Source organism: Vulpes vulpes, chromosome 12, assembly GCF_048418805.1.
Source record: "Vulpes vulpes isolate BD-2025 chromosome 12, VulVul3, whole genome shotgun sequence".
Classification (NCBI taxonomy): Eukaryota; Metazoa; Chordata; class Mammalia; order Carnivora; family Canidae; genus Vulpes; species Vulpes vulpes.
Window position 1 is genome coordinate 124,454,307 of NC_132791.1, and position 17,543 is coordinate 124,471,849.

The 17,543-nt window shown below is 43.5% G+C and overlaps 1 protein-coding gene across 4 annotated transcripts in view; it reads right to left on the reverse strand.

Annotated features, from left to right (window-relative positions):
- Positions 1-2,579: 2,579 nt before the first annotated feature.
- Positions 2,580-17,543, reverse strand: part of C12H11orf87 (chromosome 12 C11orf87 homolog) — an 87,704-nt gene continuing 72,740 nt past the window's right edge. The window contains exons 1-2 of one of the 4 annotated variants that reach the window (XM_026006797.2): positions 6,066-6,392; positions 2,580-5,024 (exon numbers count right to left, since the gene is read on the reverse strand). In XM_026006797.2, coding sequence (XP_025862582.1) covers positions 4,169-4,765 — 597 coding nt within the window. In that variant the 5' untranslated portion in view covers positions 4,766-5,024; positions 6,066-6,392 and the 3' untranslated portion in view covers positions 2,580-4,168. Of the gene's footprint in view, positions 5,025-5,653; positions 5,920-6,065; positions 6,393-17,543 lie in introns of those variants that run through there. The other 3 variants (XM_072729889.1, XM_026006798.2, XM_072729890.1) reach the window with 3 other exon arrangements.

Below are 17,543 nucleotides of genomic sequence, written 5' to 3' on the forward strand. Positions count from 1 at the left end.
ATATAAATTGTATCTCCACACAACATATAGGCTGAAAATAAAAAAAAAAAAATCAAGCCACAATCCAGGCTTGTGGTCTAGATAGCTCTAAAGCTCCTCTAGATATTTTTGCTTTCCATCTAGATATTTAGACCACATAGGCATGGTCACAAGTTCATTATCATTGCTACATTTGAGTTACTAACTAGGAAAGGAAGCTTATCTAATTACCAACTCCCCGAGCCAAACAAGACTCTCCCCTTTCATTAAATAAAGAGAAAGTCATTCAGATTTAACCCCAGAGAAATACGTACATGCATATACCTGACTTCTCAGTATCCTCTCTGGATAAGAGGATGGAACAACAATTTGGTTTCCATCTCATTCTTGTAACGACAGAAAAGAGAATACAAAAAGTCCATTGTAAATTTGTACAAAATGTATGCATATATAAATACATATCTATGGGTGTATATAAATTCTAAAGAAGGTTATATTCATCTACATCTTTAAGATTCAGAGTCCCATACAGTTGACATAATGGTATTCTTTCTCCAATTTTCTCATTTTTAAAAACAATAAGAATCAAGCATGCCACCTTATTAATACTGAGTAGCAAGTGCAGAAGTTGAGCTGTAGCTATAGGGATTTGAAGCAATTCATTTGACGGGACATCAGTGAATAAAATCCTCAAAATAAATTTAGCTATTTCCAGATTGCCTTTTGTTTCATATAAATGAAATCCAAAATGCCCTGTTGGTAGCATCCCAAACTCCTGAGACTGTCAATTGAGCTCAATAAGATGCAATGCTCTAAACAGGGTCTGTGCAAATTGCTTGGGTATGTGCTTATTGCAATGATTTGGTGTGGGGACTGGTATTACTAGAATTTCATGTAATTCGCTAACTCATAAAAAATCTCAAGTGACACCACCAGAAGCTTAGAATTCTGAGTATATGAAACTCAGCATGAAATTTGACTCACAACCCACATCATCTTTACAAAGAGCACTGTTAAAAATATTAAACCACAGTCAGTTAATGGAGAAAGGCATACATATTTAAAGGTGCACAATAAGAGCATATTATGGATGTGTGCCCATGTTTAGAGGTATCAAGATGTTTTTTAAACAATATACATAATGCTTTCATTTCTCCTGTTTCCTCTATTCCTTTGGGGAAAAATTATATAGGACAATTTCATAATTACCCCCTAGAGTGTACAGGCTGCTCCTTGGAAGGGGATTATTATTGCATGCCTTGAATGCACTGTGATTCATAAGGCAAGAACGTAAGAGTAGCTTCAGCACCAAGGAAATGGAATCATCATCCAGCACTGCTCACAACAGAACATCTTATTGCTTCAATAAAATGGGAAATTATTCACTGTAAGAGGTGCACCAAACAAGAGGGAGAAAGTAATATTCATGCACTTAGTGGAGCTTATTGGAAATGAGGAAGCTCCCTTCTGAGTCCCTGATTCTGTTCAAATTTCAAGTCCAAAAGTCATTCTGTAATAAGGTATTAAAGAGCTACAGCTGGATGAGGGTGAGCCACAAAAATTAATGGACTTTCTTTCTCACAGTGCCTTAGTCATTCTGATGTACAGTGTGGAGCTCTGATGCACTAAAGGATTCCCTAGTGGCCTGAGGGAGTTAATGCACTCTTTTACCTATTACTAGGAAGTGACTAAGGCACTGGAGAGAATCTGGTTCATTGTTTAATATATTGAACCCAAAGATTATACCTGGTCTTCCTAATATTACAACATGGCATGCTTAAATGATGATCCTCTGTGCTTCAGGAAAGGACGTGAGTGAATATCTAATGGACGGTTAAAGTTAAGCTTATTAAATTATTTGTATAAAAGATGCAGGTTGAGCTTGGGCAATTTAACAGATGACCTAAAACCTCAGAGGTAATATTTTCTCTAGATAAGAGCACAGAAGCCTGGAACCAAGACAGAGAACCTAGAATTAATAGTTATTTGGAAGAGGGATGCACATAGGGGCATTGTTGCCTTACACCGTGCAGGTTGATAAGAATTTTTTGATTGATTCATTTTCATTCATATATTATCCAAATATTTAAATAGCTGTCAAAAAATTGGTTCCCAAGAAAGGATGCCACTGCATATATTTAAGATTGCAATATGCTTCTGGCTCCTTCTATCATCAGTCCAAGGGAAACAAAGTGGTAAATAACCATAGGTGGACCCCATTTCAAACATAAATGGCCTTCTCTGGCATCAGGAGAGAGAATAAAAATATTGATCTTTTCTCTCACTTTGTTTTTCTCTCAACCATTTTTTTTTTTTTTGTGTATCCAGTGAAGGTAGGTAAGCCAGACTGAGAAAGAGAAAAGAGCCTTTCCTTCACTGCATCTCAGATGCAGGCACAAATTTTTTACTAACAAGCTTCATATTTTTTTTTTATCCTACATGTAGTTACTGGGTTTAACTCCTCATGAAATTTGTATGTCCTGTCATCCAAATTGCCCAATATCCCCACCAGTCTCACCCCCAAACACATACAGTACAAGCAAGCACACACACCACTGCCTCCAGGTGGTAACTGCATGCAGGGAGGACTACAGGCACTGTTTAAATATTAACCATGTTTTAATAGATGGCATTCCTGCACATCCATTATTTGTTTGTTTTCTGTTGTGGTTGTCTCTGTTACTCGCAAAAGAAAAAAAGAAAACATATGTGTTATCTTTTTATAACAGTCTACTACAGAATAAGGTACAAAAGAACACTTCTGGAAACAGCAGAAGCCAGGCCTGCCCACTGAATTGCTCATTCAGTGGTAACCATTATATCAACAGCTGGAAATTAAGAACAAGACTATACAGTTTGGAGGATGTAGTACAGAACTATAGTTTGTTTCTGTATTTGGTACCAATATAATAAATATATAACAAAGGTGCACTTGCTCTAAAAATTAAACAGAAACATTCTGGTTGGTTAGATACTGCACTTTCAGTACTGCACATCACCTAGTACTTTTTTTTTTTTGTACAAAAAAAGGTTAACTTATGCAATGTTTAATAATAAAACCAATAGTACACGCAAACCCGATCGTAGAAAAAGAAGAAAGAAACCAACAAAAAGCTAAAATTGTCACTTCCCAAAACAGCCCCTCCTCTGCCTACACAACCAAAGTAACCAGTCCTGTGAAGCAATTTCAGCACCACACCTGTCTGGACAGCTTCTGGATCCTTTATGAATCCCGAAAATGCCACAAGTCAAAGGTGAACAGCTGGGGGCGGGGCAGAGAGCTAAAGCAGCAGATGTTGTTTTTCTTTCTTTCTTCTTTCTTTCTTTCTTTCTTTCTTTCTTTCTTTCTTTCTTTCTTTCTTTCTTTTGCTTTCTGTTGCTTTCTTTCTTTTCTTTCAACCCATTTAAAGATTTTCGGCCAGCGAGGGACATTTCTAAAAGTAAATTTTTAAAAGCCTGGTCCTGGAAAAAGGAATGGTTAACTAAGGGGTGAGAAAGAGGGCTGACCAGAGACCAGTACATGTCATACACGTTTGTCTGGGACTGTCTCTGTGGTCTCTTGTAGTTCTGGTGCTTAATGTAGACATTTTCTTTAAAATGTACTATTGCCTGAGCCCGGCGGAAGGTGGGAATGGGGAAGGAGGGAAGCTGAAGGAAAAGTGAAAGCTTGGGTGGGGGTGGGGGGAGATGGAAGGAAGGGAAGGTAACTGAACCTTAACTTGACAGCTATGTACAACACACCGGGCCCCTTCCACTCCCTTTGCTCCAGGAATCAATGCCTCTTTTATATTTGGTAGCTTGTGCGGTTTCTCCTCCTTATTGTGTGTGTGTGTGTGGGGGGGGGGGTGCAGGGTGGAGAGGGAAGACGCATCCTTCATTGACAATGAGAAATTATGTGATTTGTCATGCGCTTGGATTGTGTTATTAGTATTATAATAATTACTATAAATATTAATAATAAAGTATTATCAGCGTTATTTCTTCTTCCGAGACTTTCCTCGCCCAATATTTACAAATACCGCACAGTGCCTCGGCGGAGGAGAAACAGAGTAAGGGGAGGGCAGAGACGGAAAGAAGGAAAAAGAGAGGGAGGCCAGAGAAAAGTGGAAGAGGAAAGATGGAGGGGGAGAAAGCAAGGACGGCAAAGATGCTGGAGATGAGGAAGGGGAGAGAAGAGGGGGCTAAATGATCAGGACAGTACCACCGTTTGCAAAAGGCCCTCGCCAGCTGTGTCCAAACAGGAGGAGGCTGCTTGTGCTCCTTGCGGACTGGGGGCGGGTGGTGGAGCCGGAGGAGCACAGGGACCCTGGCACGGGAGGCCAGGGGACAGAGACGAAGAGGAGGCATCGGAGGGGGTGCAGAAGGCAAAGTCCCGGGGCTGCCTCTCCAGCCGGGTTTCTTTGGCTTGGGCTGGGGCCTGGCCGCCCGCCGGGGGCAGCCCCCTGCCGCCGCGATTGCTGCTGCAATGATCCCGCTCGTACTCCTCCTGAGCCCTCTGCATCTTCCGCTTCTTCATCCTGCGCTTGTGGATGTGGAAGGTGGAGAGGGACAGCACGATGAGGCAGAAGATGAGGGTGACCAGGACGATCAGCACCAGCGTGGAGGAGAAGGACTGGAAGAGCTGCTGTCCCACCTGCGTGATGCAGGTGCCGCCTCCGCTGGCGCCTGTACCCGGGCCTCGGGCACTGGCGTTGCCGCTGCCGCTGGCGTTGGGGGAAGCAAAGGTCCGGTTGAGGAGACACGGCGGCAGCGCCAGCCTCAGCTCCTTGGGCGCCCGGGCACTCATCGGCGCTGGGCTGGGAGGGGCCGGGCCCACCAGACTTCCTCTCTCAGGCACACGGTTCCCACCAGCCAAGAAGAGGACGGAGCCCACGCCACCCAGAACTACTCCCTGGTGCGGGAGGGGATGCGCGCGCGGGCGAAGGGCCGAGGGAGCAACCGCGGGCAAGCAAGCCGGCGGGGAAGCGAGCGGCGCCCGGGAGATCCTCGCCGACCCCGCCTGGAACGCGTGTCCGCGCGCCCTCTTCCTTTCCCAAGGCACCAGGCTGCAGAGAGAACAGGCTTAGTTAGGATCCCGGCCGCTGCCCTGGGGGGCGCGGAGGGCCGAAGGCGCGGCCCCCGCCGCAAAGCGGCCCCCCGGGCACCCCGCGTCCGCCGGGCGCTGCCCGCCTGCTCCGCAGCCGCCGACCCCCGCCCGCCCCCGGCCGCGCGCCCTCGCCCCTCGCCGGCAAGGGGTCTGCGCCCGCCCCGCCGACAGCCAGATTACTCAGCAGATGAGGCAGCCTCCCGGCGCCCCCACAACTTTCTAATTGCAACAGACACACCGCCGCCCGGGAACGCGGCCCCTGCCGCCGAGCCCCGCTCTCCTGCTCCCTTCGCCCTCCCGTGGATGTCTCGTCCTGGAGCCTACCTCCCCAGCACCCACCCCGACCGCCGGGCGAGCGGGCTCCGGGTACGCAGCCCTGCCCGCTCCTCCCTCCCCCTCCAGACTCTTCTTCCCTGGCCGGCTTCAGAGCCCTTAAGTCCCATTCCCAGGGGGGCACCACAGCAACCACATCCTACTCCGCCTCTGCCGCGCTGGATCGCGCTCCATCCTTTCTTCTGCCTCCTTCCCTGGTACCTCCCCCCACACACACCAGGAAGGAAAAAAAAAAAAAAAAAGCAGCTGAAACACCTTTTTTTCAGCTAAAGCACGTCCCCGCAAACGCCCCCTTCTCTCCGTCTCCCTGTGCCCCGCACTCGGCAGTATCCTGCTTCTTTCCAGGGGGACGGGAAACGGAAGGGCGAGGGTTCTCGTTCGCAAAGTTTGGGGAACGGACCTTCCCTCCAGCCTTCCCAGCCCCAGCCCGAGGCTCTTTCCGGGGGCCCGAGCCGGGTAGACCCGCAGCGCGCAGCACAGCCCCTCGCCCGCCCTTCTCGAGAGGCAGCTGCAAACTGTTGCACTGCGGAGCGGAGGGGAGGCGCGCAAGCCGGGGCCGGGCCGGGCCGGGTGGGGGCCGAGGCTGCCGCGGGGGTGCCTGCGCAGCCGCCCCACTCGCGCCCCGCCACCCGGCAGCTGGGACCTTTAGCGGCACCGCGTCCCTTACCTGGGGCCACTAGCTGGCTGCAGGGAGGGAGCCCCCGCCGCGCGGCTGCAGTGGCGGCTGCAGAAGGCGCGGAGTGAAGGGGCCAGCGACCGAGCCCGGCTGCCGCTGCCGCCGCCGCTTCGGGGAGCTCAGCTCGCAGCCTATTGCCAGAGAGGCCGGTGACGTCAGGCAGCCACCGCTAGGGCTCCAAGCCACCCCTCGGGCCCCCACCCCACCCTCATACCCCAACATCTCGTCCTGGCAGAGTGAGCCTCTGCCACACGCATTCCTGGTTCCCTGTCCTTCCCCTGCCAGGGGCTACATGCGAGGAGCAACCCCCACCGTGGCACCGGGAGCAGCCCACCTCTGCACTCCTATGCCTCGGAAAGGAGGAAGCCCTGCCCTCAACCCTTTTCCACATGGTCCCAGGAACACGTTTTTACACCCCAGAGCCATCCCCCCCCCCCTCAGGGTACACATTTGATTCCTCTCTCTCTCTCTCTCTCTCTCTCTCTCTCTCTCTCTCTTTCTCCCTCGGCTGATGAGGATTGTTCTCCTCTGCAAGCCTGTCTATGCTGGCCTGGTTCTGTACGGAAACTGCGTGAATATGAGAAATGAGAAGGGCATTTCTGAACGCGTGTGGCAGAGCATAAAATACAAACCTGAACACGTATTTAGTCACGAACAATGCAAATTAACTGTTTTCCTCTCCACCAGAATCTTCAACTTACCTCTCACTCCACCTGACTCATGTTTCTCCTCTACTCACTCACACGCTCATCTTCAGGCCCAAGACCCACTCCATATATTCAACATTCATTCTCTTTTAAGGTGTGCTGTGTGTGCTCTCGTGAGCACACAAAGCACACACAAGGCTTATGAGACAGGAAGGCAAAAATAACTCAGAGGAGTACAGAAATAAACTGTCCTATGAAAATTTTGAGTGTACCCCTTACTTTGCGGTAGTGTTAACAATAGCCTTTCAGCATAACAGATAGAACTTCCTGCAAGATTCTCATCAGCCTGCCTAAATCTAGGCAGAGATTAATCAACTCTTGCTTTAGGGCCTTTGGAAATACATGAACAGTACATCAGGTTACAGTAGGCAACTTTAAAATGAAGTATTCTCATTTTTATATTGGAGGAACCAGCTTGGAATAGCCCGTAAAGACACTGTATGATCTTAGGAAACATTCACTTGTCTTATGAAATGTGCACTTCCTTCTCCTCTCACTGTCTCATTTTCTTCCCATCTTTGAGTCTAACATATTTACTTGCAAAATTGAGTGGTGCAGTAAATATTGCTTTTTGGTGCTCTGCATCCAAACTGGGAGACAGCAGGGATGACCAACACCTCCCTATCTGCCTGCAAGTAGATGGTTTTATAAAAAAGAGGATTTGACACAGGGAGCAAAAGTTTGTTTGTCTGTAATCTGGGGGTCCCTTTTGACTCTGTGTTCCTATCTGGTCCTACTCCAATCTCTCCTTTTCCTCTCCTTGCTCATGACTTACATATGAAGGAAGAAATGCATCATCTCTCCTCAAAATTTTGTTTTCATTCATTTGAATAAAAGCCATCAGATTTTTCTTCATAATTGTCCCAATAAAAAAGTTATCCCTATTTAAGCTAATATCAGTACATGCTGAATAATGCAAGAACGTCTCAGAGCACAGATTAATGCCCTTGGCTGCCAGATTCACATTGTTAATGATGGCCAGTGACCCCAGCGCTGGCTTAGCTTTCCTGCCTAGAATGAGGGCACCCAATGCCCTGTAAAAGCCACCTGCCATATTTGGACATTCTGACTTTGATGGGCTCAGCGGATGGAATGGTGAGCCTTGTGATCACTAAGTGAGACTTCACCATTAACGCTTGACATGCAATGCCCCATTTTTGTGCACTCTCTTTGCTCCTGAAAAGTTGAGTTTAATCAACATTTTGTAAGGCAAATCCAATTTTGAATACTCCAAAAAAGAGATGTGGCTATTTAAAGAGACTCTTTAGAAAAACTGTCTTGTAAAGCAAAGAATCTTTACATAATTAGAATTAACTCTCACTGGTCTGTTTTCTAGACTTGGGAGAATGAGTTATCTGGTTTTCCCAGTGAGAAACATGCATAGCTTTACAATATATTGTAATGTATATAAATAATATAAGTATTATATATATATGTGTGTGTATATATATATATATATATATATATATATATATTCCTTTGCCCACCAAGCTTCTAGGACATGTGAGTAGGCTGCCATTGTTCTTATTCTTTTGTTATAAATGATAACCATCTGTTATGACATGAGTGCTAAAAGTGTCTGTACCATTTTACACAACCTATGAAAAGACAAGGTCTTGCTTTGTAGAACTTATAATCTACAGCAGATGAATGTGATCCACAAGACAATAGTATTTAACTGGAAATGATTTAGGTAAAGACATCAATTTTCAGGTCAAAAGCTCAGCACACTCCCCCCCCCTTTCTCTTACAAGAAGAATAGGCTATAGTTTAATAATTTGTTCATACCCAGAGAATGAATGTGCACATAGACTTGGATGTCATTGGGTAGTAGAATCCAAGCCCCGGGAACACTAGTAACAGTAAATATGCACACCTCTTGGTCCAGAGGAAGTGAGCCCACTGAATTGCTGTATGATTTTGGAACATCTGGCACAATGGCAAGACTTCTTCTAGACAACACGCTGCCACTGTTCTCAGCACCAAAGTTCTCAAACCACACTTTCAAGATCAGAGGGCCGAAAAGCTTCTGAGATTCCCAGCATCTTCCCTCTGTAATAGGAAAGGCCCTCTTGACTTAGGCACATTCCAAATATTCAGAGCATATAATACTTGCTCTCAACTTCAATGAGAGATCTCCATCTAGCATAGAGAGACATGCCACATGGGTTCTTGGTACTGAATCAATAATGACAACTAGTGCTGCTATTATTATCTCAAAATACCTACTATGTGCCAGGCTGTAGTAGCATTGATCCTTAATCTAACCTTGCAAAGTTATTTTTGATAAAACAAAAATTATATTCATTCATTCATTCATTCATTCATTCACTTATTTGCTCAACAAAAACCTTTGACTACCTGCTGTAAGTCAGCTGAGGAAGCTAAAGCTCATGGAAGCTAAAGACCATGCCGAGGTCACTTAATCACTTAATTAGTAAGTATATTATAGATATCAAACCTAAGCAAACTGATGCCAAGATTAGTATTCTTTTTCATATTCTCTCTCTCTCTCTCTCTCTCTCACACACACACACACACACACACACACACACACATGCACACACTCTAATTCTATCCGTATTTCAATTTTATCTATCTACAAGTATAAACAAGGAAAGTCAGAGAAAAGCACAGCTGTTTGATTGAAGCAGAGGAGGGGAGATACAAAGCCCCATTTGGGAGGTCTCCCCCACTCCCTCAGCAGCAGTCCACCAGACACTCCACACATTCCCTTGGACTGAGCAGAGTCCAGTTGGAAAGCCCTGCATGCACCAGGTTACCTAGGCAGATCATTTGAGACCATGGCAGCATGATCCACGTGAGGCCCCTTGCAGATTTACAGGGGCTTTGCAGAGGATATTTGGGTCCTGACATTCTACATAATCATCCACCTGGACTTTCCTGCACTCCTACAGAGTGTACTCCATAGGCTGTCATGCTGCTGTTAAATCAACTGCTGTCCCATCCTAGCCAGCAATTAATTAATAAACAAAGTAATGACTGAAGCTCTAGACCTTGTTCAAAGCTAACTAGTTTTCCTCTGATTCAGTTTTCTCATCTGTAAAATGAGAATAGTATCTTCTCTGCAGTGTTATTTTATGTACTAAGCATATACTAAGCATTCAGTAAATGGGAGTATTTTACACTATATAGAAAACTACTAGGATTAATATTTTATCCCTAAGAGTGGGAGCATTATATTGATTTGGACATCAAAATTCAGGAGAATTTTGATCAGTTTGAGCATCCTTTATGGGAGGATAACTGTAAGTAAAGGCATCAAAAACAGTAACAGATAATGAGCAGTTCAAGGAACTAAAAATACTAATCTTAGAGATAGAAAGACATCAGAGATGCAGCAGAGGATCTTCAAACGTTTGGAGCATCATCAATAGAAGATGAATTTATCCTACTCTATGTACTTACAAGAGAACTTAAATATAGTAGAACAGATAAAGGGTACAAAGTATTTTTTCAATTCATGATTTTGGTATTGGAAAATCCTTTCTAATCATGCAGAAGACTGTTATCAAGACCACCAGTCTTCAAAATGGGAGACTCAGATCCCTGAGAGTACATTAAGATATTTCTAGGGGTACATGGGTATGTATCATTTTCAAGGAATCATTTCCCAAATCCTCAAGCTCTATGTGTCCTTTTCTCTAAATGTATCTAAGGTTAGCATTTATTCTTTGTCACCACTCCTTGCATTTTTCCTACTTTATAAAAGAAGACCCTACATTTGCCAATCCTCACCCAACATGCATTCCCCGGGGTATGAGAACAAAGGAATACCATGAGGTTGTATAATTCTTGAGACGGTGACAGCAAAGCATAAAGATCATCTGTAAGAAATAGTGATAGGACAGTGCCTTATTTCATCCAGATGACAGACTCATTTTAAGGCTCTATGTCTACCCATATTTTGATTTATCTTAGGATTTAGAAGTGAGAAGTTGTCACAGGGATACAAGTATTCTAGTTTATTTAAATTGAAAAAGGAGTCCAGACTTTTCACCTAAAAAGTAAACCTCATTTGTCTATTTTGATTAACAATTTGAACTGCATTTACCTGATAGTATGGAAGATATATTATACAAATTGAATGAACTAAATCTATCAATCTGATGTTCTGACAAGTATATTTAAAGTACACACATGATATGGAATATGCTAGACATTAATTCTTTACAAACATTATGATTAAAAAGTTTGGGCAGCTCCGGGTGGCTCAGCGGTTTAGCTTTGCCTTCAGCCCAGAGTGTGATCCTGGAGACCCAGGATTGAGTCCCACGTCGGGCTCCCTGTATGGAGCCTGCTTCTCCCTCTGCTGTGTCTCTGCCTCTCTCTCTCTCTCTCTCTTTCTCTCTCTCTCTCTTTCTCTCATGAATAAATAAATAAAATCTTTAAAGAAATTTAGATGTCAAATTCAAACGTCCAAAGGAATCCGTGATTTTCCAAAATTCTTTTAGGGAATATTCAAGAGAAAAAACTTTGAAGATTTCTATTCCAAAGTGTCCAATTCCTGTGACACTATCTGGAAAGTTTCAAATGCAAACTAAACTGACCCATCAGGAGGGTTTATAAAGATTTCATACTAGGGTAAGAGTTTAAACCAGGTGGCCGCTCTAAGTTTAGGAAAGACTGAGACCCTACACATCTTTATATACCCATCAAGGTACTTCTAATCCCTGGTTGCCTAAATTTGTCCCTTTATGTCTCATAATAAAGCACTGTCTAAAAGCCTAAGACACACTGAAATTTGGATATTTGTACCAAAAGTCAAGATTTGTCATGCTACATTATCCTTGACTACAAAAGTCATTCATTAAACAAATAGTGTGTCCCTATTATGTGCCACAAATTACACTAGGTGCTCAGGGTATCACTGACCAAGGGAAAGCCTCTGTAATCTGGCTTACAGACATGATTATATTCTGATTATCTGGCCAATGGCAAAAAAAGAAAAAATGCTAACATTCTTCTTTTTTTCTAATATTTTTAAATAAAATATCACTTGCATCAAAGAACGGAAGAATGTAAACTATGTAGACTGATGGATATGAAGCCAGACAGGTCGATGGGTAAAGATAGATGGACCAGCAGATGTCAAATAATTCATAAGATCTTCATGACTAACAACTCCTAGAAAATGAGAGTTTTGGGTCATTATCAGAAAGTCAGTTGCACATACTTCTTTCAAGTGCTACACAGTCCGTGAATTTGCCTTTCATGAGAAAGGTAAGCTGGAAATATTTCTACCATGCACAACAAGGTATACTTTAGACCAAGGTTTCTCAATCTCAGCAGTACTGGCATTTTGGGTCAGATAATCCTTTGTTGTCAAGAGACTGTCTTGTGCATTATAGACTCCTGTGGTAAGCAGAATTCTCAAGATGGTCCCCCCTCTTCCAGTTATTCTATCAAAAGCTAATGAGGACTGCTGTGATGTAATTAAAGTTCCAAATAGATGACTTTCCGTTATTATTCAGATAGCCCTGATCCAATCAGGTGAGCGCTTTAAAAGAAGAGTTTTCTCTGGCTGCTGGGCAGAAGAGAAGTCAGAGATTCAAAGCACAGGGTTGGGGCCGGGATGGGGGTGTGTTGGGGGCAGTTCAGCATGCTGCTGTTGACTTAGAATATGGAGGGGGAGTTTGAGCAATTTCAGATGGGCGCCCTTTAGGAGCTAAGAATGTCTGACAATCAGCAAGGAAATGGGGACTTAGTCTTAAAACCACAAGGAACTGGGATGCCTGGGTGGCTCAGCGGTTGAACGTCTGTCTTTGGCTCAGGGTGTGATCCTGGAGACCCAGGATCAAGTCCCACATTTTGCTCCCTGCATGGAGCCTGCTTCTCCTTCTGCCTGTGTCTCTGCCTCTCTCTCTCTGTGTCTCTCATGAATAAATAAATAAAATCTTTAAAAAAAAACCCACAAGGGACTGAATTCTGCCAACAACATCAATGACATTAAAAGAGAATTCTCCCCCAGAGTTTCCATATAAGAGCTCAAATTAACCAACACCTTGATTTCAGCCCTGTGATACTCGAAGTAGATACCTGGTCAAGCACCCTTCCTAATCTCCCCAGACTTCTGACCCACAAGATAGTGGGTTAATAAAGCAGTGTTGTTGTAAGTTGCTATGTTACATAGCGAAAAGAAACTAATGCATTTGTTTGGTGGCATCCCCAGGCTCTACCCACTAGATGCCAGTAGTACCCCTCCCCAGGGTACCATCAAAAATAGCTCTAGACAAATGTCATAGAAATGGTGGTACCAAATCACCCCTGGTTGAAAACCACAGTCCTAGACATACTACTTGTCTCTGTACAGTTAGGAAACACTGGTCCTAACCAGTGTATAGACGGGCACCTTGAGCCTTACCCATATTTTATGACCATTTCAGTTACTGTTTTCTCTGAGTTGTTGAATTTGATCAAGATGAAACGAGACCATCAGGAATTCTCTAATAAGTCAATCTATAACAAATTTTAAAAACATCAGTTCCCAGAGGTCAAAGAGAAGAAAAGCATTTGGAGGAGGAGAATAAATGATTTCAACAAAAATTGTTGCCTTCCATGTTAAACGAAGATTCACACAAAGAAAGAGGAAGTGATCTCACTAGATTTGATTATGGATTTGGATTTTGTTTTCTACCACACAAAAATACACAGCAAGAGAGAAACACTTGGTTTAGGTCACAGATGTGTTGCTGAGCCCACTCAGGGCTCTTGAAGATTCTGATGGAACACAGTGATGGTAAGTGACTTATTGCACATGGTAGGTGGCCATCTCCATTCCTCCTGTTTCTCTCTTCCTTATTAAGCAAGCGTTACTGTATTTATTTTGAGAATAAAGAAAGAAAGCCTCATGCATTTCAACCTTTTGTCTCTTGCAATCTTTTCTTCTCCTCCATTGTCTATATATCATTTTATGCTTGCAAAAGAAAACAAATGAAACAATGTTACAATATGGCTTTAAAATAGCCTGGGAGTTATCAACCACCAAATAAGGTGGGTTAGAAAATACACACATGAGACAACAAAGATTTCTTCCTGCACTCTATGCTACCTTTTCTCTAGGTCAGTTGTTATCCATTATGCTTTTCATTTTTATAACAGAACATATAGAGAGAAAACCTAGAGTGTTTCTGAGGAAGACAAAGGCAACAATGTATTAGAAGGGTCATGCTGAACAGACACATCTGATGCAATCAAATGAAACTTTGTTTTTTGGTTTGTTTCACTGTACCTTTAGAGACTGCCCAGAAATAGTTCCTCTGCCATTAAATAGAAATTTAATAGGTACATAATTTTTTGGATCACTTTTAGTTAAAAGACATTCTTATATCCTTTTAAATCAGAATACAAGGTCAATTCAATAAGTAGAACATCTTCACACAGACACTTAATAAAAATTCAAAACCCAATTAATCACATATTTTCTCTTTCCTCACAAATTTAGCTTATTTTAGACTGAAAGCCTAGAGGCATGATAAAGGAATAACATTTGGCTTCTTCTGTATTTCTCTGACTTGTATGTCTCTTCCATTTTCTTCACCAACCATTCCTAGATTGCTAGTTTCTTATCTCTCCAGTGTCAAAGCAGAGGGAAAAAATGGTAAAGGGATAGGAAATTTTTACTTGGTCTTCTGTCCCAAGATGACGCTACACTCCTGGAGCTAATAGATGTTCAGGTTGACTCAGGATGGAGAATTTCCTCCTTGACCTGTTTTACATTCATCCCTTCACTTAGCTGTCACTGGTGACTACTTCCTCATCCCTAGAATCTGATATTTCTTTCAGTTTCTAGCTGTTTAATCTTAAGGGAAAATTGGGAAAGAGTGTTCAACACCCACCTAAGAAAATCCCCATATGAGGAGCAAGAGAGCTGGGTATTTTTACACTAATGGTAGATCATTCGTTGCAAGCTATTATTTCTCAAACTTGGAGGAACTATCCCAGCAGTATAGTAGAGTCCATGAGAGGAGTCCTGCCCAAGACCTTAAAGCTGCTGTCATGGGAGAATGTTCCAATTTAAAAAATTCTGTTTATCCAGCCTTATACCCCTCACTGTTGGGGCAGCACCCTCAAAGCCCACTTTCAGGTATAATGTTCCTGATTCTATAAGGACATATTAGGCAAGTCTTGAAGCTCTTCTGTTAATGACCCCTTTTTTTCCTGGGGCAGCGAAAATATTTTCTCAGGAGCTCAACCTGAGCTTTGATCGTAGTAGTTGTTCTAGAACCTATGAAGCAAGTAAAGGTAAACCTTAAGGAAGGTAAGTATCATCTTATGATGTGTCTGCCTCTTCATGATTTCTAGGCAATGAGAATCTGCAATCCTGTAACAAGGGGAAGGAAACTTATTTTCATAGACCCAGGAATTCAGGAGAATCTGTTAATTCAATGCTCTCAAGTACATCAGGCCCCAGTATACTCATCTCAGGCCTCAAGGCCACAATCCTCCCACACCGAGGCCCTTGATTTTAGCATAGGAGACTTGCTAGGGCTAAGAATCAAGTCTCTGCAATTCTATTTTTTTCATACTCAGGTGGGTCTGCCTTTTGACTACAGGAAATATGGTCCTTTAAATGCTGAATTAGAGGTCTTCTGGGCTTCACATGGAGACCAATTTGTTGATTAGCTGAAATGAGGTGGTCATTTTCCTTCAGTGCCACTGTGACCATTAATATCAATTCCATAGTCATCATTACCACTGCCACCGTATCTAAAACATGCTTTATATTATGTAAGCCTGTTTCCCATTCCAATACACCACAGATGAAAATATTCATAATTGTGATGCTCAGCATGCCAGGGCTTACCATCACCTCTCTTATCATCAATTATAGAGCCCTTTTTGTGATCTGGTTGGCAAGTTCCAGAATCCTATAATAAGAGTATTCTTTCTTGGACCTCTTCTATTGCCAAGTGTCTTAGTCTGAGTTCCTCCAGAAGTAGTAGACATCAAGGGGGGATGTGAATGCAAGTAATTTATTTGGGAGTTGCTGAGAATACCAGTAGGGAAATGAGGGAAGAAGAGACAGCAGTAAAGGGGTACAACACAAAGCCCATTACCACCAGAGTTTTATCCCATCAGGAAATTTGGGAAACAGCATCAGATGCATGCCTCAGAATCTTCCCTGCCTAGAAACAAGGGAATTGTGGTATTTGTAAGTATACAAATACATTTCAATTTCAAGTCAATCTTAAGACTGCTCCAGAGGAATTAATTCTCTGACACATCTAGCCTACTTCACCCTCAGGCAGAGTGGCATGTTCTAGAAAAATCCTTAGGAACAGAGTCATTAGTAATTAGAAGTCAGCAGGAGCATACTGAAAATGAAGGGTCTAAGGAATATGTGTGAAGTGCTGAGGACATCTGGTATTAGTTCCCTCATCTGGAGCACATTTACTCAGCGGGAGACACTCAGGTACCTTTGCCCAGAATGAGATCAAGGAATGCAGATTAATGCAACTTGAGCAAGCCTCCCCTGGTTCTGCTACCAAAGCATCTGTCAGACTTTTGTCCTTTACCTTTCTTTTTTCATTAAAAGATTTTATTTATTCATGAGAGACAGAGAGAGAGAGGAAGAGACACAGGCAGAGGGAGAAGCAGGCTCAATGCAGGGAGCCCGATGCGGGACTCAATCCTGGGACTCCAGGATCACGCCCTGGGCCAAAGGCAGGTGCCAAACCACTGAGCCACCCAGGGATCCCCTCCTTTAGCTTTCTTGCCTAAGGTAAGAAAGGTACACACAGTTCCCCTGCCCACCAACAACTGCAGCAACACATACATCTAACTCTCCACAGAGCTTCTACATATGAAGTTAATCCTCATTTGGCCAAGGCAGAGGAAGGAAGGGGTAGACTTTCAGAAGAGTAGCACCCAACTGCCAGGAAATATCTTCCCACCTCTCCCTCATTATGACTCTTTTTTATATCTTTGATATGGTTAAGAGACCAAGGATCATGAAGAGGGTTATTACATATTTCTGTTATAAATTATCACACGAGGGATCCCTGGGTGGTGCAGCGGTTTAGCGCCTGCCTTTGGCCCAGGGCGCGATCCTGGAGACCCGGGATCAAATCCCACATCGGGCTCCTGGTGCATGGAGCCTGCTTCTCCCTCTGCCTGTGTCTCTGCCTCTCTCTCTCTCTCTCTCTCTCTCTCTGTGACTATCATACAGAAATAAATAAAAATTTAAAAAAAAATAAATTATCACACATGAAAATGAAGACTCGTCTCACACTGTAGGGATTCTACACCTCAGTAGAAATGGAGGCCGGAAGAATGGTGGTCTGATACCCTCTTATAATAAGTAGCAATTGGGACCAGCCTCAAACAAACATCCCTATACATAGTCTTTGAAGGGAACAGAGCATGTAGAAATTTTTCAAAGTGACTTTACCATGGACAGTGATGAGGGTGGGAGGGGATTGTAGAGGGCATGAATATTTACCAAATTCCAAGCATTTTGCATTGGCTTCCTTTTAATTTCTACAACAGCCATTTGACCCAGGTTTGGCTATTACCGTTCCTATGGAGGAACTGGGTTTTATCTTGTCCAGAGCACACACTCGGTTATAACTAGATAGATCTGAACTGAAATGCTTAACTACCTGGCTCCAGAGCCCACAATCATCCATTACGCCAGGGACAGAAGTCACCACCTCTAAATGCTACCAGGGACCACGAAGAGAAAATACATGTATGATATATAAGAGAACGAAAATGGCTGACCAAGCAAAACAAAATC